The sequence below is a fragment of the Zeus faber genome (genome assembly GCF_960531495.2).
Source record: "Zeus faber genome assembly, chromosome: 14".
NCBI lineage: Eukaryota > Metazoa > Chordata > Actinopteri > Zeiformes > Zeidae > Zeus > Zeus faber.
The window spans coordinates 27,073,745-27,100,595 of record NC_137200.1 but is presented as its reverse complement, the minus strand read 5'-3'; the positions used below and the strand labels follow the sequence as shown (position 1 = coordinate 27,100,595).

The 26,851-nt window shown below is 47.3% G+C and overlaps 1 protein-coding gene across 2 annotated transcripts; it reads left to right on the top strand.

Moving 5' to 3' along the window:
- Positions 1–691: 691 nt before the first annotated feature.
- On the top strand, positions 692–26,557 carry LOC307240565 (voltage-gated potassium channel subunit beta-3; the record flags this gene model as incomplete). Of its 2 annotated transcripts, none has more annotated exons than XM_080014379.1 (14): positions 692–993; positions 13,012–13,055; positions 13,145–13,182; positions 13,509–13,588; positions 13,883–13,927; positions 14,787–14,831; positions 14,939–14,982; positions 15,313–15,399; positions 15,955–16,040; positions 16,161–16,281; positions 17,585–17,679; positions 18,374–18,494; positions 26,176–26,264; positions 26,468–26,557. In XM_080014379.1, the coding sequence occupies 14 exons, from the start codon at positions 692–694 to the stop codon at positions 26,555–26,557; spliced, it is 1,287 nt and encodes a 428-aa protein (XP_079870505.1). The 2 variants fall into 2 exon arrangements, with proteins under 2 accessions (XP_079870505.1, XP_079870506.1); XM_080014380.1 differs by lacking the exon at positions 692–993 and adding an exon at positions 5,113–5,366.
- Between the last annotated feature and the right edge of the window lie 294 nt (positions 26,558–26,851).

Genomic DNA, 26,851 nt, shown 5'->3' with positions numbered 1-26,851 from the left:
TTCTAATCTCTAGCTGCTTGGTCGTAACATCCGCATTATTAATGATTGGTTCCCAAATATGGGCTTTGGCGGGATTCCTCCAGCACGGAACGCACGGCGTGCAAAGCCCGTGTCGGTAAATTAATCCGGCGGTCTCCCAGGAAGGTGGTCTTTCGAGAAAAAAAAAAAAAAAAAAAAAGGTCAGGAGGCCGAATCGCAGCCCTCCGCCGAGCCGGTTCAAAGTGTTGTGTCTACATCAGGACCGCGGCGTCTCCATCCGGGCCCCGCGTTAATCTGGGTGAATGTAAGCTGATGGGGGCCGCGGCGCAAATCCCTCACTTTCATTCCTCTTGAGGGATAAAGAGGGAAAGATTGCTTTCTCTGCGCTCTTCAGCCAAAAAGAAGCAAGGCGTATCAGCGCGTCGCGGCGGAACCTGCCCCCCGCCGGCGACGGGTCGGCCGGGCGTTCCTCTCGACGCAGACGCTGAGGGAAAACAACTTTTTGTTCTTTCGTATTTCGCGGGAGCTCCGGGCGATATTTTACCGTAGGTTTTTTTTTTTTTTTTCTTCGCCCCGCCCTTGGCCCCGGATGGTTGAAATCGACCGCCGCCTCAACCGGAATCCTGCCTGCGTGACACAGATGTCGAAACTCAGTTGTCTCGAGTAGCCGGCGGGAGTTTGTCATCGGCGCGGGGAAAACTCTGCGACGGCCATGTTTGGCGGGCGCGGCGGCGGCGGCGGCGGGGGGGGCAAGGGAGGGAAGTTCTCGGTGGAGGACCTGTACGGCATCAGCAAGAAGCCCAAGGCCTCCTCCTCCTCGGGGGGCACGGTGGCCAAGGCGGCGGCCCGGAGCGGCAGGGCCCCGGCTCCCAGGACCGAGTCCGGGGCGCTGGCGTCCCAGATCCTGGAGGCCGCCCACAAGCTGGTGGAGCGGCGCAAGCTGGAGCTCTACCTGAGGGAGTGCGGGCTCTCCCTGGCCGACTGCGAGGCCCAGCGCACCGCCATGGTCTACAGGTGAGGAGGGCTGAACGTGTGTGGGCAGGCGAGAGGCCGTTGCAAAGGGTGCTGTTTTCGGCTCAGTCGAGGCGTTTTGTCTTCGGAAACGCGGCGTGCGATGTGCGAGTTCTTGATTTTGACGTACTTGATACGGAGACCTTGGCAGCAACGTGTTTCACGGTAAAGAACTGACAACGGCTGACGTAGATTACAGCCTACGTAGTTTGAGGTGAGATCAGATGCGGTAAAAGGGAAACTCGGGGCGTTGCAGCAGCAAAAAACAGCAGAGTTGAGAAAGAGATGCAGAAACATAGTTCACTACCGGGCCAAATATGGGAAGCACATTTAATAGCATTAGCATTTGAAATAAAATATCTTGATGTAAATATTTTTTGTTAAGATGTTTATCAGGACCATACATACAGAATTTTAAATAAAAATATCTTTCGGAAAATATTTTGATGAAGATATTTATTTGATATTTTATCAAGATATTGACAATGACCCCGCCTGGATCCATCAAGTTCATGAACACAAAAATATGTTTTTGTGTTAACTAGGTATTTTTTCTGGGTGTTGACAAATGAAATGTCAATGCTTTTTGGGAGTCCTTTAAGGGAGGCACCACGGCCCACTCTCGACAGCCGCCGTGCATCGTGTGTCTGAGCACAGCGACCATGCAGAGCATTAAGGACCCAGAAATGAGGGCTGGAGTGGGCGGGGAAAAGCGTCGGTCTGGGTCTCCGCGGCGACTCAGGGGGAAGAAGCAAACCAATTTTATTTAAATAAGGGGATTTGAAGGCAAAGCGCGGGTTTTTTTTTTTTTTTTGTTTGTTTCTTTGTATGAAAGTCTCGTCGTGACCCCCGTTGAGGAACGTATTCGAGCAGAGCACCCGCTCAAACTCCCGCGCCGAGACGCAAACCGGCCTCCGGGTGGCGCGGCGGCGTCTCCCCGGTGTGCGGCCGGGTGACCTTGTTACAGAGTGATTTAAGCCTGAAATAAAAATCGTGTGACAACAGCAAAAAATAATTCATGCTCTGTATGCCCTGAAAGAGGAGTTCAATATTATGCGCGGGTAATGGCTTCTCGTGGTCAAGTGCGGGTCGTCCGGGCGCATTTAACGTGGCAAACACTCAGGGCTTTTAGCAAATGCAAATTCCGAATATGCATCAGCCTCCGTGCGCAGCTTTTACTTCTGTAAATCAGGAGTGAAGCGCCTCCGCTCCGTCCGACCCGGCGACTCCAGATATCATATCAAATGTTACGGTTCACCTTGCTTCTGTGCCTGGTATTGTGTGGTCGTCTTTTCCGTGCAAATTGTTGGCTTCGGTTTCAAATCCCTTTAATTTCGCTTCGCCCCGTTGTCTGCCTCCGGGGTTCTCTTTGCCCGTGGATGGGCATTAAAATACGAATTTCAAGGTCAAAATGAGTCAGAATGTCAGTGGAAAATACTGTGTGTCGCGATCTCCAAGTGCTGGGAAACGCGTCCCCTCACTCTCGCGCGCAGACTTGAAATTGCCCGGCGGGGACGGAGCCGCCGGTCCCCTCGCCTCTACTGCCGCAGTTTTCAAATACCGGCTAAGGTGCCCTTTATGGGTTTGATGGTTCAGGAGTGGAGAGCCAATCTCCGGTTGGGGTCCTCTGTTGTTTGGCAGATCTCCGGCTGCATTCCACAACTACGAAAACTATGTACGTTGTTTTGATGACGCCCTAAGATGGTGGTTAGGCCTGCATGTTTGAATATTATTTTCGGACGGCGTGACTCCCTGAACGTCGTCTGCTGCTGTCGCCACGGAGCCGGGGTCGCTCGTGCGGATGGGGGCGAGAGCGAAGCCCAGGCAAAGTCTCGGGGGCGCTCCCGGGGGCCGGGGGCAGATGTCGCGTTTTCTAGGATGTTGCACGTAAGAAAAAAACGGGAACCGGGGCCAGAATGAGGCGTGGGCGAAAACCGAAAAGCCCGCCGCCGGCGCGTGCCGGCGTTGGGACACGGAGGAGGTTGTTGGCGGATTATGCACATAGAAATGTCAAGGCAGCGGCGGGTTGAGGTGAGGGAGGCTGAGGTTGTTTATCAGGGGGACGAGGTCACGCGTCGCCGGGTTTGGCGGTCCCGCACCGCGCCGCCGTCGAGGAGGTCGCGGCCGCGCATGAACCGCTTCCATTGTCTGGCGGTTTTTTGAAAGCCTTTCGGATCGGCGGTATTTTTAGCCGCGCGGCTAAAAATACCCGTTTCCGAAAGGGGCCGCTTGCCTCCCGGCGAGGCTATTCATGTCGCGGCTAAATTTACTTTGGAGAGAATGACGCCGGCGTCTCTCCCGCGCTCCGAACCCGAAAACGCTCCGCCGCACAGCCCGTCACTACGCCTTCCCTCGTACGGGCCCGGCGCTCAGGCGGAGTCCACCGACTCCACCGGCTGTCGGCACGCGGCGTGAACGCTGTCGTATTTGAAGGAAAGGTCACGTCACGCTGCCAAACGGGGGCGACTTGGGTGATTTCACCTTGAGCGGGGCGAACGTGAGCCCTGGAGGGAGGAACGTCTGCCCGGCTCCTCGCTCGCCCTGTCGCGTCCTGCGCCTCGCGCCTTGCGTTGCCTCGGTGCCGTGGGCGGGTTTCAGGAGCCCCCTTCGGTTTTTACCAGAACGAAGGGAAACGACGACACGCACCGTGGTCTCCACACTGAGATTTAAATGTGAGGATCACACCCAGAGAGAGAGAGGGAGAGGGGCGAGGGAGAGAGGGAAAGAGAGCGAGAGAAAGAGAGGGAAAGGCAGAGAGAGGGGGGCGAGAGAGAGATTGCCAGAGACTGTGCGGGGTGGGGCGGAGAGACTGAGAGGGGGAGAGAGGAGAGAGAGAGAGAGAGAGAAAGAGGGAGAGAGGGAGGGAGAGAGAGAGAGAGGGAGGGAGGGAGGGAGGGGGAGAGAGAGAGAGAGAGAGGGAGGGGGAGAGAGAGAGAGAGAGAGGGAGGGAGGGAGAGAGAGAGAGAGAGAGCCTCTGAAACACCCCCAGTCGCTGTGTCGTGTTAAATTCTCCTGCTGCAGGAAAAGCAGGGATGTCGGGTTTTAATCCGAGGGAACAGTGAAGGAGACCTGGAGCCTCGTTGCTCTGCTGCAGATACATATTCCCTCCCTCCCTCTCTCCCCATCTCCCCCTCTCTACATAATGCCGGCATTTTGCAAATGACTTGGCAATGTGGCGTGAGAATTTCTCGAGGGAAAGCCAGAAAGCCTCGTTCCCCCGCGGGCGGCGCGTCGCCGACGACACCGACTGAAGGTAACGAATTCAACCGGCGGACGCGTCGCACCCTCTCGCTTTTTGCGCGTCGCACCGACGCAGCGTCGGTTCGGGTGCCGCGTCGCTGTGTGAACGCACACCGCAGCTAGTCGGATGCTTTCACGCTGATGGTGTCGGCTGGATCTTCTTCTTCTTCTTCTTTTTTTTTTGTTGTCTTTTTTTTCCCTCCCCCTTTTTCCTTCGAACAAGCCGGTTTCCCCATTTAATCCGAGGACAAACATGCATCTGAAGGATGCCTGCGACGGCTGCCGTGTCTCGGCTGCGGCGCGGTCCGCTTCTCCTCGCAGGACCGAGCGCAGCTGAAGAGCGGGCGGCAGGCTGGCCAGAGCTCCTCCACCCAACAGCAGCCCTATGGTCCGCAGCCTGCGCATGTATGTGAGAGAAGGCCAGGCATCCGGGTGGACCCTCTCAGGGGCGGAATCGATTGCCCCCTGCCGTGCACCGAAGGGGGTGGCTGCTGTGGAGCCGTCCGAAAAACCGCAGCATTCCGGCATCCATCTGCAGACCGCCGTGACGCTCGCCAGCCCCCTGATGCTTTTTGGAGACTCGCCCCGATGCTTCTCGCCAGTGTGAAAAGTCAGAGACTGTTTGCCCGCAGGGGTTGCATCGCCAGACAGGAGACGGAGCAGACGGCGACTCGGTGTGTGTCAAGTTTGGGCCCAGATCCTTGGCCGGCGGCCCCCAGCACTTTGCCAGGATCACTTACCTCCCTGGCTTGAGCACTTTGTCCGAGCGGCGTTGACCACGGAGGAAAAGCGGCGCAACTTGAAGCGCCGGCCACTTGCAGACATTTAAGACATTGCAAACCTTTTTCCCCAGAGAGATATTTCATAGAAACCAAGGTCAGGATGCAGGTGTCATTTGCCTGCACCGAGCACAACCTGAAGAGTCGCAGCGAGGACCGACTCTGCGGCCTCCGCACGGCTCCGCCGCCCGGCGGGGGCGTGGGGGGCGGAGGATCGGGGAGTGGACAGGGGAGCAACGGCAACTACATCTCCCAAGGCTCGGCCAAGATCAGGGAGGTGCAGGGGTCCCGGCCGACTCCGCAAGGCCATGCCCACATGAAGGAGGCCATCGGGCGCCACAGCAGTATGAAATACAGGTGAGCAGGTGAACGCACATTCAAAAAAATAACAATGAAAAACCCAAAAAAGGACGAGCCTGGTGTGTTGGGTGGAGGCGGGATGGGGCGGCGGTGGGGACTCTGTAGAAGGGGCCTAGAAGAGAAAATACTTAGCTCCCTGAGAAGGGGAGGTAAAATGATTCAAGCCAATTGACCCTCTGAGGAAAGGACGGATTATCGCGAGGAGAGTCCCAGGAGCCGGGTGACGGGGTTCCACTTCCGTGGAGAGTCTCTCGCCGCCACCGGCGCATTTTGGGTTTAATTGACTCCGTTCCCGACCCGCTGGGTTGAAGTGCACAGTGACTTCACCCTTTTAGAGCGGCTCGTGCAGGGCCGGCAGCCGCCCGGCCAGTGCCGGGTCTCCCTCGCCATAGGGGGATCCCAATTCGATATATATGGATACGCTGCGCATACCGCCACCCAGGGAAGACGTTTTACCCGCGTCGAGGTAGCGATCAATGTCCTCGTATTTATTATCCGTCTTGGCGCTGGTATTTTGACGGGCGGTGCAGCGTTGGGAAAAACGAAATGATGTCCCCGCGATATTTTCTGACGCGTTTTTTTCATCCCAAATGTTCAGCTTCTTGCCGCCTGCAGCACCTGCATGCGTGCACATTATACGTCTTTCAAACTGTCTACGTTGATGGAGGATGAAATGCCCGATTCCCTGAGATCCGCCCTCATCATCCGTAGCGTTTCTACTGAGTTGAGGGCTTTCAATTATACAATATATATAAAATATAACATAAAATTTAATACAAATTTTATATAAAATATATATAAAATCGGAGCTGCGTTGAGCTGGGCGAGGTACACTCCCTCGATCCGCACGCTCGTAAAATAAAGTCCTTTAGCCTCCGGTGACGGTTGTTCTTAAATGATTCTCTGGTCCGTCCATCTCCGGTAGGAGCAGTAGCGATTCGCACGGTTATTTCGTAGCTCGTGTCATAACTGCATGAGAATCACGAGGTGATTCAGCAAAGTTTGATCAAAGAGTGACAAGCGGCCAGCACGCCTCGACGGGGCTGCCTCGGTGTAGTACTCGTGCAGAAAGCGGAGACGCAGCGGGGAGCGGCGTCACCTCCTCCACCACACACGGCCAACGCGGGCCCCCCGGGGCCTCCTGGTTATTTTTTCAGCCGTCTTGGGACTTCCGTCACCGGTGAATGGTGAAGCGGTGAAATGCTTCCACAGTTGTAGCAGCAAATGGCCCGTTGCCAGTGGCAACACCCTGGGCAGTGCCTTTAATTTGACTCGGTCTCATTTCCTAATCAGTAGGCGTCGCCGTTCGTTACCGCTCCGCGGCTGCGAGTCTCCTCTGATCTTCGCCGCGCGGTAGAGAATTGGGATCGTTATCCCACCCTTTGCTGGAGCTCGTCCACCTCGGCGCCCGCCGTGGACTGGCCGTCAGGTTCTGGGCATTAAGACCTGCAGCACCGCCCTTCTAGACTCTCTCTCTCTCTCTCCTTTCCCCCTGCTGTCTCTGTCCCACTCTGTACTCACCATCCAATTTTCACTTTTTCTCCTGATCACAATTTATCTATCTATTTATCTATCTATCTATCTATCTGTCTGTCTATCTATCTATCTATCTGTCTATCTGTCTGTCTATCTATCTATCTATCTATCTATCTATCTATCTGTCTATCTATCTATCTATCTATCTATCTATCTATCTGTCTATCTGTCTATCTGTCTATCTGTCTATCTATCTGTCTATCTGTCTATCTGTCTATCTGTCTATCTATCTATCTATCTATCTATCTATCTGTCTGTCTGTCTGTCTGTCTGTCTGTCTGTCTGTCTGTCTGTCTGTCTGTCTGTCTGCCTGCCTGCCTGCCTGCCTGCCTGCCTGCCTGTCTACCTTATGGTTCTGAATGTAGCTGGATGTATGCAAGTCACAGGAAAATCACCTGAGATGGAGAAAATACTTCCTCACACGTGGAGTCACTTTAAAATGGTTTGAGTGGTGATTAGTAAACGTCAGATGGTTTGATGTGGGTGAGGTGGGTTAATTGTAAAATATGTTTTTATTCAAGCTTTCCCCCGCATCCGCTTAAAAGTCGTCCGGGAGCCTGGCGGCACCGCGGCGCGACGCAGCTGTTTTCGTCGCGGAATGCGACTCTCCGTAGGAAGAGAAGGACTTTGGGTTTGTTCTTGTCGTTTGTTGTTTTAGGTGTGAAGCAGGCTTGATTGATGAAGCTACTTCACTAAACATAACCACCGCCGTGCAGAGCTCCTCCAGTCCGTTATTTGAGTAATTGCCATCAGGACGCCTGTCCCCGATAAGACTTTCTTCGGTGATATTTACGAACAAACTGAACTGTGTGGAGGTTTCCCCAAGTCGGTATGACCGATTCGCTTTCAACTAACTAACAAGTCAAGTCAAGTCAAGTCACACTTTATTTATAAAGCGCATTTTAAACCAGGGCGACACAATGCGCTTTTAAAAGGAATACAAACAAAAAATAAAAAATAAAAAAATAAAATGAAATAAAAAATAAAAGAAATAAAAATCAACAAACTTTCTTGGACTTTTTTTTCTCCCCATGATAAATTGGGGCACTGTGTAAAAAAAAAAAAAAATCAGGTGAGCTCTAATCGAATGAAAGATTCTTAACAGTTTAATGTCCAACCCCCCCGCCCCCAGAAAAACTATGATCAATAACGCCATAGACTCGTTCTATGCACGATTATTGTACAAAAAGCAAACACTGAATGAAAAGAACATTTTGTCAAGCCACAGGACGTGACACCAGCAGCAGCGACGGGAGGCTCCTTCTCCATGCTACCGCCCCGTCGTCTCTTAGCGCTTCCACCGCTCGACGTTGTCTTCAGGCGGAGAGCTTTCACGTGGCGTAACAACACTGAATGTAGTATGGCCACCAATAAGTACCAAGCTCAGTTCTCCACTGAGATCGACCTCACGGGACAGTTTTCAGGAATGCGAATGACTGCACAATGTGTTCTTAACACGGCGGCAGAGGAACCTCAACGGCCGCATTTGCCTCACTCCGCCGTGAACGCACAGGAAAAAAATGCAGGTTCATTAGAAATCTGGAATATATGAAAAAAAAAAATAAAAAAAAGATCCTCTAAATTGTTGTCTAACTAGTTCATTGTAACGGGAAAACACAAAACTGATTATTACCATGAGGATGTAGGTCAAGCGATAGCACTTGGAAGCCCCGCAGCATGTTTCTCCAACTTTGAATATCAGATCATTATAAAGCTCATCAGAGGAATTTAGACCGCTGGAAATCAGGAGCCACCCTCAGGAGGCCCCCGGTGGTGGTTGGGAGGACAGAAGCTGTAAGATGTGTAAGAAATGACAGCGATCCCATTTATCTTAAATAAATACCTCTTTAGGATGTGGATTGCTCTACATATCCAAATGCCCTTGAAAATGTAAATGTATTTATTGGACATGATTGTTTCGTCTTTTCCCCCTCAACAGATGCATATTAGATAGACAGACAGACAGACAGATAGATAGATAGATAGATAGATAGATAGATAGAAAATAATAATAAATCAATACAATATACATTTAAAAATGTACACTAACATAAACAACAAATATAACCTAAAAATAACAAGAAAAACAATAAAATATAAAAGATAAAAATAAAAAGGTCCAAGAATAAAACAATTGCCTGATAAAATAACTTCAAATAAACAGTGAAGCAGAAAGCTGAACTTAAGATAGAAATGGTGATGTGCAATAAACATGACATTAAACGGTAAACAAAATGTTGGCAATAAGTCCATACACCAGATATGTCAATAAATAGTATTTAGGTGTCAGAGGCCGCACCCAATAACAACTACATTTTTTTGATGTGTGTGTGTGCGTGTACAGGTTAAGGCACTGAAACTCCGAAAATCGCCACGTCCATATAACTTCAACTAAGCATACTGGTTATAATGAAGACGATTATAATAATTATAATAATAACAACAATATGTGCAGACTCGCAGGACAGCAGGACATCTACTGGAAGCAGCAGAACGCAGAAAAAAGCATCTGTGTCTATTTGTGTGCCCTGTTCAGGAGTGCATTCATCCGTGGCCGTATGTTGATCTGCTGCTGTTTGCGAGTAGCATTTTCCATCAAGCGTGAATATCCGCGCAGGGCCGTCGACCAGCGTGCTTGCATGTACGCTGGCAAGCCTGCCCGGCGCACAGCGCCTTCGTTTTTTAACATTCACACGTCGGCTGAATCCCCGTCAAAGGAACTAACGCGGTCCACTTGTCGTCTTTTCGGAGGGGATGTGTCGTTGGAGTGTCGGCGTGTGTGTCTACAGTATATCTGTATATATATATATGTGTGTGTGTATGTATATGTCATGGAGGAGATGGTGAGAGGGAGGAGAGAGCATGTGTCCCTGCGGACCTCTCCCGACTCACTCATAGTAATTTCGCAGACTGCAGCACTGCAGAGGGTGTGGAGTGTTGTGGTGGGGGGGAGCCGACACACACACACACACACACACACACACACACACACACACACATAATGTCACATCCTCAATTGCCTTGAAACAATAACAGGCCTTTTTTCTTTTTTCTTTTTGTGACACACAGCAATCATGAAAAACATTTTTGGTATTAGTTCTGGTCTACATGGGCTCACTGGCAGTCAGGACATTGGAGTGGATCTGCAGTAAACCCACAGTGAGCCTCCCCTGAGTGAGCAGCATATTGTCCCGAGACTAAAGACGACCAAAATAGACATCAAGACTGACTCATTTTCACGCTGTGGCATTTCTAACATGACAAATAAAATAAAAACGAACTAAATAAACATTAATAAAAACATAAAATAATAATTATAATTATAATAATAAAATCAATTCTAAATAAATAAATAATAAATACACAGCTGCACTAAGATGTATTTTTGTGTTTCTCGTAGAATTATTAGGACTCACAGAATTATAGATGCATGAATGCATTCCCAAGGGCTAAATAACAAGCATATACAGTATAGCCAACATATGTAAGCATGATATTTATAACCATGCACTAAATCACTCGAAATACACACACAAGATCACCTGCTCTACTTGAATTTGGTGTCATTGTTTTGGCCAATGATCAGTAATGGATCAATTATCTATCTAGAATTATTGAGATGTTATAGGTTAAAAGAAATGTTATATAATTCCTATAATAATTAATTTAGGATAACCTAGTCTGAATTGGCATCTCTTGATCCATTTTGTGGCACTTGGCCACTTTTGGTGTCGTCCCGCCACATTTATAGCACAGTAAAAAAAATAACGAGAAGACTGGCTTCGAAATTGGATCATAAATTGTTGAAGTCCATAAGGTACACTTTTAATTTCATATGCAGTCCACCCCATTTATGTGCCGTTCTGGCTAGTGTTGAAAAGAGTCGAAAAATGACTCCCAAATTAGGAGGAGCAAGCTTTTTCTGAGAGAGATCCAGAACATTGTACAAGGAATCGAACGTGCCAATCCTGCTCTCTCGTCCGTACCGCTGTGTAAAGCCTCTCCCATCTATTACTCGAGTTATTTTGACAGAGCGCTAAGTAATGACACAGACACGGTGCTGAGTCTTTCACCCACACAAAGCGAACAGATGCCCACTAACACCTTTGCAGCGCGCACAACGCGTACACCCAAAACGCGCACCAGGGTACACAAATGCTCACATATGCAGGATTCCAAAAATAGCTCTGGTCAACCTGTAAAAATAGAACAGAGAATATAAAAGCAGGACCCCTCCGACTGAGTCTAAACGCTCTGACAGTCTGTCTCTTTCCATTTGGCTATTTGTGGCTGACACCGAGCGACAGACTGGCAGAGCGGCGAGTCGAGGCGAGCGATGAGCTCCGCCGCAGCTCTGCCGCCTCTCCAGCTGCCTCCCCTCTCCCCTCTCCAATTAGGACTGACGAGAGCGAGCGTGAAGCCCCCGTTACTTCTCCTCCACATAGAGGCTCTCTTCTGGCCAAAGTGTGAGCTCCACGCTCGCTGCTGTCTTCCAAAAAACAGATTGAGAACCACATGTGGCCGTTCCGCCTGCCCCACGCCACCGCAGGGGCTTTTCTAGGGGCTCATGTCGAAACAGAGACACAGGCAGCGATGGTGAAAACACCAGTTTATTGGAGAGAGTGGCAAGATTTAACAAGCCATGGAAAGTTGCCCTGGCAAAGGCTGTCCCCTGTGTGTGTGGGTGTGTGTGGGGATGGCTGATTTTAACCTGTAATCGATTGCTCTGATGAACAACAGGTGCACAGCCATCCCTGCTCCTGGGCACAATTAACTAGACCCAAGGCTGAACCTAGCTTAGGCCAGGGTGAATCCCTGGCCGAAGCCTACTCCCCCCAACCAAGCAAGCAAAAAACAACTCACACTAACTCAAATAGCAGACTCTGAATCTGGGTTGCCATATCTAACACAATAAAATGCCTGGACTCTGAAACAGGGTTGCCATACCTTAACGAAACAACGGACCGGACTCTGTAAGGTTTCCATACCTAACAAAAATAACAAACAGTAAAAATGACTGGACTCTGAAACAGGGTTACCGTACCCTAAACAACCACAAGTAACAAACAAAAGTGTCCAAAAACAAACCCAGTCCCCTTTTCAGGAGACCAGGAACCCCTGCACAGAACAGCACGGCCTGTGGATGACCCTGCTCTTGGGTGACAAGATAGGCTCCCCTCTTCCCTTCCAGAGCGTGGGGCCTGGGGCTGCTGTGCTGGCTGGTGGAGGTGTAGCCGGGCTTGGTTGTTGCGGGGGCTGCTTGGAGGGGTGGCCCGGCTGCTGGGCTGCTGATGGTCCTGCTTTGGAGGACTTGGAGGCTGCTTGGAGGAGTCGCTAGCTGCCCACTGTTTCCCACGGTGGCTGCTGCGGCTGCTTCTCCCCGTCCACCGCTGGACATCCGCCATGTGCCGGTCGGGAGAGGGCTGGTGCTCTGGCCGTCCGTCGACCTCAGCCACACCACAGTGGCATTTTCAGCTTTGTGCTCCTTTTTATCTCATAAGCCCAGACATTCAACGGTAAAGGACATTCAGGCAATGCATGGAATAGTCATATACCTGCCTGAATACTTATGTGTACGTAAGGGTTAATGTGCAGCCAGCTGGTTGCTATTGCAGTATAACCCCTGAGGGAGTGATCTGGATCTGAAGGGAGTCTGAAAGGAATTATTGTACAATAATGATGTTATCACTTGTATGCCTAGTTTAAGAGCTTCTGTAACACTTCCCCTGAGAAAAATAGTCCACAACAGCGTAGCTAACTATCTGGCCGACAAAACAACGACATTTGACTCACCTATTTACTGTTATTAGCGTCACCTTGGACATATCCACAGTCGTCTCTTCAAGTCTTCCGTCATTGTTTCTATGTAGCGTCACAAGGTGGCGGCCAAACTCGTTAAAAGACGTTAATCCAGAAGTGGTTGCCCATGACGACGGCCATTATCAACAACCAACGGTCATTATTCCCAAAGAAAACTGAACGACCGCCGATTACAGTGGTCAACCAATCAGAATTGGGTATTCCACAGAGCTGCGTGCCAAACGTACACATCGCCTGAATACGTCTGCCCAGGTTTTTACGAACCTCCCCCCGTCTCTCCGCACAGGAACCTCGGCAAATCGGGCCTTCGAGTTTCCTGCCTGGGACTGGGTGAGTTGACCTGCAGACGGAATAACAAATGTTCATGTTCAAAATCTCGGGAGATGAACTGCATCTCTCTTTTCTTTCCTCCGACCAAGGTACCTGGGTCACCTTCGGATCCCAAATCTCTGATGAGGTAAGAGCCGTCACGGAATTCAACATTCCCCTCTGCTTATCGGCCCGGACAGGACTGACGGGGTTCGGGGTTCGCCCTCGAGAAGGAGTTAGAAAGGCTGCGTTTCCCGCCCGCGTCCATGTGGTTTTTTGTTTTTTTTTTGGGGGGGGGGGGGGGGGGGTCGGCACTGTATCCGGAGGTTGTAAATGTACCAGTTGTGATATTAATGACTTCGGGCTCTTTTTGAGCGCCGCCGCGCTCCGGTTCCCTTCGCGGATCCTCGCCGGCCGTTTGAGATTGACCGAAGTTCCTCCTTTCCAGCTCAGTTCCGATTCCGCTTTTTCCAGATGGCCGAGAACCTGATGACCATTGCCTACGAGAACGGAGTGAACCTGTTTGACACGGCCGAGGTGTACGCTTCCGGCAGGTCCGTCTCCGGTTCTCACACACGCACGCACGTGCACACACACACACACACACATGCGCACACACACACACACACACACACACACACACACACACACACACACACACACATACACACACACAATGGTATAAAGCATTGCAAAGTTGAATTCCTGTTTTAAATCTATATTTTGAAATAATCCAATTCAGTGGTTACAGTCGTTAGCCCGTGTGTGTGCGTGTGCGTGTGTGTGCGTGTGCGTGTGTGTGTGTGTGTGTGTATGTGACCGGCTGTGTTGTCCTCACCTCCCCACAGAGCGGAAATCACCCTGGGGAATATCATCAAGAAAAAAGGATGGAGGTGAAATTACAAATTTTCCCAACTGACTCACAACCACCGTACACGCACGCATACACGCACATGCACACACACTCACGCACGCACGCACGCGCGCGCGCACACACACACATACTGTGTATATATATATATATATACTGTAGTTGTCTAAACCCATTAAATCATGTTGCTCTTGTCGCAGGCGTACCCAAGCATTTCCCTTGCTTCAAGGCATTTGCAGATTTTTTTTTAAGCATTGCTTGATTACCCCCTAAAAAGAACATTATAAACTCATACAAAAAAAAAAGTATACATAAAAAAAATGGGTTCTTTAGCTGCTGCCGGAGCACAAAGGGCTAAAACTGCAATAATGTTGTTTGAAATGATCCCGATTGTCGTACAGTTTTCTAAACTTGGCTAATTATTATTAATAATAATTCTAATAATTATTAGTCTGTGAATCGCCCCAAGCATTTGAAATCTCACAAATAACTCAACTCAATAAAATAAACACTGTATTGAAATGAACATGCATAAAGTAACTTAAAGTGTCTATTCTAATAAAAAGGACAATTTTGTACTCGCTTGAATACCAGGCTCAGTGCGACAGTATATGGAACATAGTGTACAGTGTGATGAGTATGATTAATAAACTCATAAATGACCGCAAAAAATGTCATAAGTAATAAGCCCTATCTTTATGTAATCAACTACGTATCCAGTGGTTTGGTCGGTAGGGGAAGTTTACTTATACATAAATAAAATGATCCTTTCCCTTAGTGTACATATGATGCTATATTTGATGTTTTAAAGCACAATCAGTTCCATGTATTTTCTCCATTACTCTCCCGTGTTTTTTTTTTTTTTTGTTTGTTTTTGTCAGACGTTCGAGTTACGTCGTCACAACAAAGATTTATTGGGGAGGCCAGTAAGTACACTGCAATCAAAGATATGTAATTTATCTGTTCATTCTTTAGTTATTTAATTGGATGGAGGGAGGGGTAAAAAAAAAAATGCAATTCCATCTCTTCACAGAGCGGAGACCGAGAGAGGACTCTCCAGAAAACACATCATTGAAGGTAGGCATCCATTCCATTCCAGTGTAGGTACAGCCGTGTGTCTCCAGTCGCACCAAACCGCTCTACTTCCATTATCTTACACACAATTTTGCACTTTTTTGTCCAGTAAAATATTGAAAAGCTTTACCTGAAAAAGGCTGAGGGAAATTGCAATGAATTAGAATTCTGGTGGGTTATGTGCTGAATTAGAAGCCAGACATGTTGTTCTTTGATATATCGTGCGTCCCCATTAAGGGGCTTATATTCGGCTGTTATCAAATGTTTTTTCTCACAATGAAAGTGACGTTCTGATAAGTAATTGATGGGGTGTATTGATCTGGATGTGGACAGGCTTGAGAGGATCCTTGTCGAGACTCCAGCTGGATTACGTGGACATTGTTTTCGCCAACAGAAACGACGTGAACAGTCCCATGGAAGGTCAGTCAGCGTTGCCCCAGACTCTAAAGGCCGTGCGTCGGGGCCGGCTCCCGACTGCTGCGTTTCATCCGTCGGTGATGTCTCGATGAAATAAAGGGATTTCTGTTGGTTTTCTTTACGGCCTCTCAATTGGGTGTTATTCATTGGTGGCAAATTAGGTCCCGCAAAACGGAAAAAAAAAACGTTATCCGGTTGGATTTAGAAACTTTAAATGAAGACATTTCATGACATTGAATTGGTCACATCAAATCAGCGTGGAGGCCTCCTTTTTTTAAAGTTTTGGTTCAAACTTTCATTTTCTCTCGTTCCTCCGTGCACCACGGGGGGGCCGCCGCGCGGTTTTATACTGCCGTTCAGATTGAATGATTCAGTTTGGAAGTAGATACTATTGCATAGATCTCGCCGTGGATGATGATGATGATGATGATGATGAAGTAGATCAATTCTTGTTCTCTGTCACTGCAGAACCTCCATTTGCATTCGGGCCGAGTTGAGTGAATTGATTTAATTTTTCTTTTCTTTTTTTTCGTTTTTCCTTTTGTTTTGCCTCCACAGAGATAGTCAGGGCCATGACATTTGTAATAAACCAGGGAATGGCCATGTACTGGGGAACTTCACGCTGGAGTGCCATGGAAATTATGGTGAGTGTGGGCGTATCTAAAGAGCGTTAATATTGAAATAAGTTGTGGGCTCTCTCTTGCCGCCTTTTTTAAAATGCCACTCAGTCACCGTGTCATTTCTGTTTTTCCGGTGTCTCTCAGGAGGCGTACTCGGTGGCTCGCCAGTTCAACCTGATCCCCCCGGTGTGCGAGCAGGCCGAGTACCACTACTTCCAGAGGGACAAGGTGGAGGTGCAGCTCCCCGAGCTCTACCACAAGATAGGTCTGTCATGTTTATTGACCGTCGTCAGCATTATTATAGTTCCTGGGGCGTAACTCACTCAAATGACTTTTTGCTATTACAAAAAAAGTATTTTCAATCGATAGTCCATGAGGTATGCTATGAAGGTGAATTTGTTGCAAACCGCAAGAGCTTGTAGAATAGGGAGTGAGAACCTGTGGAACAAAACCCTGAACTTGTATACTGAAGTTTTCACTCAAATCAAATATTCACACATATCACACATTTGATATTTGGATGGACATGAACTTCAAGCTGTTTTCTATTACAAGCACAAATCTGTGATCCGACCTCTCACATTGGTCATTACAACTTCACTAAACGTCGCATCTGCCGTCCCAGACTTTTGCGACACTTGTCGCACTAAATGTGTCGCAAAACTGCCTTGTAGCCGTGGAAGTCAGAGAGCAGGGCCGGCGTGCGGGCGGGCAGGCGGGGGCGGCGCGGTAAGTCCTGACCAGTCACAAGACAGAAGGGTGTTTTGAGCATCGATCACAATATCTCGTCACACGTCAGATATTCAACAGACATTTGTCCGGACCTCACAGGGGAGAGGAGCTGACCGCGTCTCAGGACCCCCCAAACTGGGTCTTCATAGTACTAGGACCTAGACTACATGTCGCACAGTCTTTCAATTTCAAAATAAAAGTTCCTGTTTTTATGTATAGAATTTTTCGTAAATTTCAAAGTTCAATATGTAGTCGTGAAAGGCTGTAGTATTCATTATTACTGTATATCAGTAGTATTCAAACTGTTGTGGTGCGTCCCCCTAGTGGGGTATGGAGGAATTCTAAGGGGTGTGAGAAAACGAAAGATAGAAAAATAAATGTATAAAAAAATAGGCCTTTAATTAAAAAAAAAAAGCCTAAATTGTATTATTTTTTAAGGGGCTGTTATTTTGGATAAGCGTTACTTTGCATGTCACACATTGTTCATTTGTACTTTTTGGGGGGGCTCTGCACAAGAAGTTTGTATTATACTGTATTATATTGATAGAACCATTTTGTTTTCCACCTGGTACACACAGTATACGTATATATTTTATATATGTATGCAAACTTGGACAATTTCCTTCGCACTCATAGTGTGAATTGTTGATGTAGAGGTTTATTGTATATTGCTGTATATTGCTATTTCTTTAAATTATTGAGTAACATTTTTAGGTTAATTGCATATTGCCGTTTTTTGTATTCTTCTTTATTATTATTACTTTATTATTATGGCCTATTTGAGCTGCCATAAATAAATAATATAATAAAATATCTATCAACACATTGTATCTCAGGCGTGGGAGCGATGACTTGGTCTCCGCTTGCGTGTGGACTCATCACAGGGAAGTACAGCGAGGGGGTTCCAGACTGTTCCAGGGCGGCCATGAAGGTGAGTGGACAAATTTCCCCAAAGGGGGTCAGTGCTTGCTCAACCAACTTAATACCTGGTCAGTGAGCTACTGTTAGATAGACACTTTCTTCATCCCTAGAGGGAAATTGGGTGTTACAGCAGAACACAACCTGGCAAGTTGGCAATAAGAAATAAAGTAATAACGGATAGAACATATTTGAACAAATATTTGAGTATCCCATAAGGAATAAACCTAAAATAAACAAGTTTTTGTTATGCGCTACAAAACACAAAAATGGAAAACAATAAAAAATTTATATATTTTGAAAAACAATGCATTTTTTTCTTCAATGCTTTTTGCTAAAAACAAGAAAAATGTTTTTGTGCAAAATCTTACTTATGTGGAAAATAAATCAAAAAATAATAATAAAAACATGACTTGAAATGTCTTCTTTCAGAACGGAGAGCATTAAAAGCCCTGTTGTCTCTAAAATGTGACTTATTTCACTTGAATAAATCTATATAATTGGGGCAAATATTATCAAAGCTCTACAATTCTAGAGCAAATTCTGGAGAAAAATGTTCAATAGAAATAAACCTTAAAATAAACAAGAAACATCACCCTCAAGATAGTAGAGGATGATAGTGTTGATGATTGTATAATGATGATAGTGATGATTATGATGATGATGATGATGATGATGATGATGATGATGATGATCTCATGCTGCAGGGTTACCAGTGGCTGAAGGAGCGGGTGCACAGTGAGGAGGGCCGCCGGCAGCTTGCTAAGATCAAGGAGCTGCATCTTCTGGCCGACAGGCTGGGCTGCACAGCCGCACAGCTCGCCATCGGTAGGATGTGCCTCTCTTCTGTGGGAGTTCGACTAGCAGTTTAAAATGTATCGAGCAAAGGAGCGGAATCACAAGGCAAATTGAATAACGTAAACACTATGAATCATATAGTGTAATGACCGAGACAGACTTGGGGTTCTTATGATGTTATAGGAAGGAGACTCATGTGAGCATGGGGAGAACATGCAAACTCCACACAGAAAGGCCCCTAATTGGGAGATTACCCTCCGGAGTGTGGTGCCAACAGCACTCCAGGTGAGAATTGAACCCAGGACCTTCTTGCTGTGAGGCAGCAGTGCAATGCAGCCATCTGTGCCACCGTGCCTACATGGAATGAGGGTGGATCTGCATAGCCAGAGGAAGACGGAGGCGGTGCAGGGTTTATAACCTTAGCGAAAGGGAATGGTCCCTGAATGCCTGGACAGATGGGACACTGGCCTTCTGCTCTTGCTGAAGTAAGAGTGGAGGTTGGTAACCTCTGGAACACTGGAACGGGGAATGACCAGTAGTTGAGCTGGCAAGTGTGTTATACATGTTTGGACGAGGAGGAAAGATTGCGTGAGGAGAGGCAACGTAGTGCGGTCTCCCTCTCGTCGTTCACCTGTCTGGCTTGACCGTTGTACTGCGGATGAAAGCCGGAGGACAGACTGACAGAGGCTCCCAGGAGACTGCAAAACTCAGACCAGAATCGTGATTGTAAACTGGCCCCCTTCAGAGACCAGGTCACTTGGGAGGCCATGCAGACGAAACACATGTTGAACCATAATCTCAGCAGTTTCCTTAGCAGAGGGTAGGTTAAGCAGGGGAATGAAATGTGTGCCTTGTAAAAGTGATTAACAACATAGCATACTTCTGCTGGGCGCAGATGCGACCAGCGGCAACGAATTGTCTCCCTCCATAGAGGACCACCAGAAGCGTTGGTGCTACAGGGCCAGGGTGCATTTGGCAAGACGCCATGAGTGGCCCCACTGGAGAAACTGAGATTGGAGAGTGGCAGGAACATAGAGGCGGTCTTCGGGACAGGCATTGGGAGAAGCATCTTCAGAGTGAGACGCTTTGACCTGGTTTTCAATGTCCCACATGATGACACCGATGACACAGGTGGGCGGGGGGAATACCCTTGGGGTCTGCTGAGGAACTGGCAGGTTCGAAACTGACAAGATAAGGCGTCAGGTTTACCGTTCTTAGGCCCTGGATGATAGGAGAGAGAAAAGTCAAAATGGTTGAAGAACAGCGGCCACCTGGCTTGACGAGCGTTCAACCTCTTGGCCAAATGGATGTACTCAAGGTTCTTGTGGTCCGTCCAGACCACAAAGGGTTTGTTCCACCAGTGTCTCCATTCCTCCAAAGTCAGCTTTACCACCAGCAGCTTGCGGTTACCGACATCGTAGATCCTTTCAGCGGGGGACAGCTTACGAGAGAAAAAAGCACAGGGATGGACTTTCTGATCTTCGACTGACCTCTGGGACAGGGTGGTCCCCGACCCCTGAGTTGGAGGTGTCCACTTCCACCACATACCGCCTAGTAGGATCTTGGAAGGTGAGAATTGGGACAGAGGTGAATCTGGACTTCAACTCACCAAATGCCTTCTCCGCTGCTGGAGTCCACTGGGACAACGATTTATGGGATGTGAGGGCTGGGAGGGGGCCCGCCACTTAGCTGTCGTTCAAAATAAAACAACGGTAGAAGTTTGGCACATGAAACTCACACTCACACTTTGACAAACATCTTGTTTTCCGAATACGCAGACATTCAGCAGATCACGCAGCCGGATATTCACCTTGGCCTGAAAGACAACAGGGGCACAAGGCATAACCCAATATTTGTAATGTCCACTGGGTGTATTGAAAGCAGTCTTCCATTCACCCCCCCCCCCCCCCCCCAAATATGAACCAGATGGTAAGCGTTTCTGAGATCCAGCTTGGTGAAAATGGGAGCTCCCTGTTACAGTTCAAAAGCAGAAGCAATGACCGGGAGGGGGTATCTGTTCTTCATGGTGACGTCGTTGAGACTTCTGTAGTCCATACAGGGCCGGAGGGTCTTGTCCTTGTTCTCCATGGAAAAATAATCTGGCTCCGACTCGAGATAAGGATGGGTGGATAATACCTGCTGGCAACAACTCATTGATGTACCTTTCCATGGCAGCGAGTAGAGCCCACCCCTGGGAGATGAGAAGCCTGGAAGAAGGTCGATGGCGCAGTAGTAGGGGCGGTGAGGAGGAAGTGCAGTGGCCTGAGACTTCACCTCCTTAAGATCGAGATAATCAGGGGGAACTCCTGAAAGGTCAGGGAACTCAGGGGAGACCGTGGGGTTAGATGTGGTCAAGCAGACTGATTTAAGACAGACTGCATGACAGTAGTTATTCCACTGTAAGATAGCCACAGTTTCCCAGTCTATGTGAGAACTCTGTCTCCTAAGCACAAACCCAAAATAACTGGCTGCTGAGGAGCATTGATGCGGTGAAAAGTATTTGTCTCAAAATGGTGTAGCGTGATAGGGAACTATAATTCATATTTATATTTTAGTTAAGTTGTGCGCCACTAGATTTTTACGAAAACCTGGAAAAATTAAATTTAGTTTACGGCAGCACGGGCGGCGACAAAGGTCCTCGGCTCTCAGGGAAGCCGATTCTTTTACATTTGGAAATTCCCACACTATATGTCAGATAAATACACGACTACTTCTTAATCAAACAATGAATGTTTATTTTTAATAACAGGGTTCTATAATATGAAAGAAGGGTTGAGGTAGAAAAACAACGTTCATTTACATTAAGAAAGAAATACACACCTGGCAGGTGCAACTACATATACTAAACTGAATAATAAAATAAAGAGATCATAAAACATCACGTCGCTATGCTTTACCGGGGATCGAGGGCTCACAGGGTTCGCCTTTGTCTGGATCACCATATGAGCTCTGATGAGTTGTTCGCCTTTGTCACCTGATAAGCTTGGGGTTCCCACAGGCTGTTTGGTCCGAAACAGCGAGGAGGGTCACAGACCTTTCCGTATTGACGGGTCCTAAAATGACGAGGTACGGCTCACATGCTCAGCAGGAGTTATCCCGGGCATGGCGTGGAGTGGTTTGATGACGTGTCGGCGGCTTCAGGGAATCTGGTCCATTCGTTCAACACAGAAAAAGTGACTCGGTCCAAAACAGTTAATCGAGCCAGAAGGAGGAACTTTAAACTGTGGTTCTTCAACCAGATTTAAGAGAAGGTAAAAGGAAGAAAAGCTTCTAAGGTACGATGCTTACCTGAGGGTCTCTGCGACGTGGCTGTGTCGTGGTTTTTCACAAAACGTGGTTTCAAAAGAACAAAGAAAAAGACAGGCGGCTTTCCATTACACCGGGTAGATGGAAGGGAGGTCCATTTAGGTAACAGTCATGGTCGTGAGAGAGTAACATCCTTGGTAACATAGGAACTGGTGAGCGGTTGCGTTCCGGGATTTTTATGTCTTTTGATGGGGCGGAACTGGAAGTGACCTTCTTTGACGGCAATTGGTCGAGGGGTCCGTGAGAGGTTTTCGGGGTCCGGGAATTCTCGTAAGGCTCTCTTAGTTTTTTTCCTCTTCATCGTGAGGTGTACAAAACCCTATTCTATGATCTCAATTTTACAACGCATCTCTTTCAATCCTCAATCTCTGTTCGTTAAAAACATCTTGAAATAAAAGAAGACAAAATCACACACGTAAATACTTCTTTGGAATGCTAGAATCTGACAAAACATAAGTGAATGAATCGTTGGAATGCAAGAACATAAACACATACGACAAATGAATCTTTGGGATGCAAGAAGGGACATCGTACATGTCCATTTGTCTTTTAACTGCTTGGATAAAATTGCGCACAGAATGAATCTTTGAAATGCAAGAGGATGAATATATTCTATAATAAACAACACGAACAACACAATAAACGAACGGTGACTGTTAGGGGCGTCCAAGCTCAGCAAATGGAAAGACAGCTTAAACATATAACTTTGTTATTATTCATCTCCCAAAGTCGGTAGTGTAATCATTCTTTGCACAATTATCTAATGAAAAATGTTTAAGTGGTTACACATTGATTAAGATACATTTTCCGTGTGATCTCCTTTCAGGAGAGTTCAGGTCATGTAAATCTCTTGGAACAAATGGCCGTTGTTCACTGATCCAGACACTTTGTCTGGGGTTCCTTGCTGTTTACAGCAGGGGAAGGGACACAGAGGCTGGACATGTCTGTTTCTGCTCTCTTGGCCAGTTCCAAATGTTAAATTGGTTTGATCTTCCGAGATCATTGTCTTACTGTGGTTGTCAGAGAGAGGCGAGCATATTCTTTCAAAGTCTAGACGGCGTCTCCTTACAATGGTTACCTGATATGCCCAATTGAAAAGGAGCCGTCTGGTGGGTCACTGTGCACAGGAGACGACCATCGAGGGCAGTGGCTCTGATGGGTTCCTCCAACAGAACCCGGTGGAGGCCTAGCTGGTCGGCGAGCTGAAGGTCCATAAGGTTGGTGTCCAAGACCAAAACCTTTATTACTTGTCCAGAGCAGACCATCTCAGCATGGAGCATAGGCCGAGAAGGCATATAGAGTCATGGTCTGGCTCACCAACATCCTCTGGACGACTAGTGAGCCATGGCTTTTACTAGGCAAGAGGACGCATAATGGCCGCTCTGGCCGCAGTACATGCAACAGTTCTCCTGCAGGCGGTGCTGTCATTCTGCAGCTGAGAGCCAAGCACGGCCTAGCTGCATGAGCTCTGGGGTTTGGATAGGGCCGCTGGGAGCTAAAACTGGAGCACAGGGTGGGGACTGAGAGTAGTGGCGAGGCTGCCCCCGGGAACAAGTGAAGTGAGCCCTCTCCTTCTGCCATCGTCCAGATCCACGGGAGTTCCCGTACCGCCAACGCATCCTTAATGCCAGCAGACAATCTATTGTAGAAAACTTCAAACAACAAGGGAGCACTCCATTTACTCACTGCAGCAACGGAAAAGGACTCAGTGGAAAGAGACCACCATGGCACAGGAAGAGGACTCGCTCTCCCACTCAGCCGTTCCCCATTCCCTAGCTCTCTCAAAGAGGAGCAATATGATTTACACCACTCATGATTGTTTAGTGGGGAAAGAAGAGGGCTGAAGCTTGAACATGAGGGAACACTGGACCAGGAAGGGTCTGCAAACTTCTGGAGACCCCCAATAAAGCTCCGCAGGTGGTGGCAAACGTGGCTCAGAAACCAGAGCTGAAGGGGCCGACGGGCTGGCTCAGAGCGGCAAGCTCAGAGATGGACATATCCTGCAGACCCCCCGCAAATGAGGTGTGTGTTCAGCTGCTGCTTGAGAGGGTTTGAGTCGGCTGGGTTCATATGGGCCAGATTGTAATGTGATGACCGAGACAGACTTGAACCCAAAAACAGGACCACAAAAACACAACAATATTAAAAAGACATCAGGATTAGAAATGTGATTGGTTCAGTAGAGTGGCACCCAGTGGCATGACTTGGCATAAGTTCACCATCTCCCTGAAGACGCCTTTTACTCCAGGTGTTTCTTCCCAAAACAGCGTTTTATCCTAAACTCTGAGCTGTAATTTTAGCTTATTTCACCACTGACGCTCCGATTCCAACCCGGTGTTTATATAGTGTTAGGGGGAGGGGCCATGCAGAGTATGACCGATGTAGTTCAAGTCCAAGAGATTATTTGTCACATACATATACATACGGTCATACATATATGCAGTGAAAGGTCATGACACCCGTTGATTATGCACAATAAGCTCTATAAGCTCTAAAAATACTAAAAAATACCAAAATGTGCGTAATCGACACAAGGTGCTCGCGCAGGCAGCCGCAAGGGGAGGCGCCACAATCGCGATTCTGGGTTCTATAATTATATAATAGAATTAAGTGACTGTGTTGTAATTATCAAGTATTGAATTGCATACCTGTTTTGTACGTGATCGAGTCATGATTTAGCTCCACCCGAAAAATCCAGGCCACAAAAATGGTGAAAAACGGTTTCACAGTCTAACTCCACAATTAAGTACTACATCGTTCACAGTCTTTTCACGTTTTCAGCAATTACTTTCTAACATGTGTAATGTGGTTAGAAACAAATCTCTGAATTCACTTTATGATGTCCTACATGCTGTTATCCATCTTTTTTTTTTTTTTTTTTTACCCGCTTACTCCTGCTAAGGGTCACGGTATTTACAGCTGATCCCTGCTCACTGGGACACCAGTACATTAAAGGCTCACACACAACAACAGGAAGCACACACTAATGGTAGGCTCACGCCGCCAGCGACGGGGCTTCTGTGCACCTGGTGTTTGTGGGCGTGTCGGCTCAAAATCAGCTGGCCCTTTCCATATTTAATATACGTTATATAAATAGATAGGGTTATATCTACTTTTTTTTTTTTCATTAAAATGCTTTAGCTGTTTACTTAGCAAAATAAATTACCCGTCGAAAAAATTACGTAAATAATCACCCGTCCCTTAACATAAAGAATTGACCTCCACCATGCCTCCGCACATGAATACTGCTCTCATTTCGGTTTTACTCAAACCCAATAAGGACCCAGCCCTCACCTCCAGTTATAGACCCATAAGCCTAATTAATTGCAATTTAAAGATTATTAGTAAAACACTAATCAACAGAATTCAAAAAAGTTAATCCATTTAAAATTCACCCGGGCCAAACAGGCTTTGTCAAGGGCAGACACTCATCCAGCAATATGTGCCGTTCTTAAATACCGTGTACTGTGTACTCTTTAGACGCCGAAAAACCATTTGACAGAGTTAATTGGACATATCTCTTTTCCACCCTCAACAAGTTTGGCTTTGGAAAGTCACTCATTCACTGGATCAGAATCCTGTACAACTCACCATCTGCTTCTGTCATCACCAATGGTTACAATTCACAGCGTTTCAGTCTGCAACGCGGCACAAGACAAGGATGTCCGCTCCCCCCTTCACTATTCGCCTTCTTTATTGAGCCCCTCGCGGCGGCCTTCCGCCAAAACAGTAATATCGTCGGCATACAAACAGGAAACTCTGTTCACAAAATCAGTTTGTATACAAACGTTTTTTTTGTTGTATTTACGGAACCCTATATCATCCCTACCGGAAGTGTTCAATCTTATATCTAAATTGTCAGCTATCTCAGACTATTCAATAAACTGGACCAAAATCACAGTCTTACCACTCAGTGGGGAAGACTGGAATGCAGTAACCCAGAAACTTCCCTAAACCATCACAACGTCACATTAGATACCTTGCTATTGATATCTCCACCAATCTGTCAGGTTTTTCTACCTTTAACTTTATTCCATTGCTCAAATCCATTGAAGAAGACCTCATTCCATGGAACAACCTACCCATCTCACTAATTGGTAGGACAGTCAGCAGTGAAAATGAAAATACTACCAAAAATAGACTATATATTTTCAATGACCCCAGTGCAACCAACAGTAAATTGGTTTAATACTCTAGACTCAATAATCAATCAATTCTATTGCAAATACAAGAAAACGGGAATTAAACGAGCAACACCAATGACATCACCATCCATGACATTTATACCACAAATACTGTATATGCGGATCGATGACGTGCAACTTATTATTATTATTTTTTTCTTTCGAAAAGCATTTGTTGATCATATCTCTGAGTCTGTCTGTTCGTCTGTCCCTCCCCTCAGCCTGGTGTCTGCGCAGCGAGGGCGTCAGCTCCGTCCTGCTGGGCGTCTCTACCACCGAGCAGCTGGTGGAGAACCTGGGCGCCCTGCGGGTAGCCATGCTTTATTTGCTACCACACAACTCTCCTCTCCATTCTGCCTTTAGATGCCCATGGATATTTTATCAGAACAATAAACATATACCAAACTGCCAAGTTTATGAACCTGGCAAAGAAGCATCACTCGGAAAGTTGTCGACCGAGAGCTTCTCCATTTTAACTTTTTTTTTTGGTTGTTTTTCCTTTCCTAATCACAGGTTTTGACGCAAATGACGCCGCAAACCATCGCGGAGATCGACGCCCTGCTGGGAAACAAGCCACACTCGAAGAAGGAGTCCCGTGCCTAAAGGTGCCGAGAGACCACGCTGCAGCGAGAGGAGGAAGTCCAGCAACATTGGGAAACATCGCTTTTTGCTCTGCCGTTTACGCAACAATGCAAAACAATCGCATGTCCTCAGCAACATTATCCTTCCACTACTGTGCGCATTTCCATTTTGCGCATTTTACAGTACATTGTGTCATGTATGAAGAAAAAAAAAAAATCTCTCAATGTGCAAACAAATGATATGGTCATATACTATTCACTGCTTATTCTCCACCGAGGGAGCGTTTTTACAGACGGGGAGGCTGAAGAGCGTTAC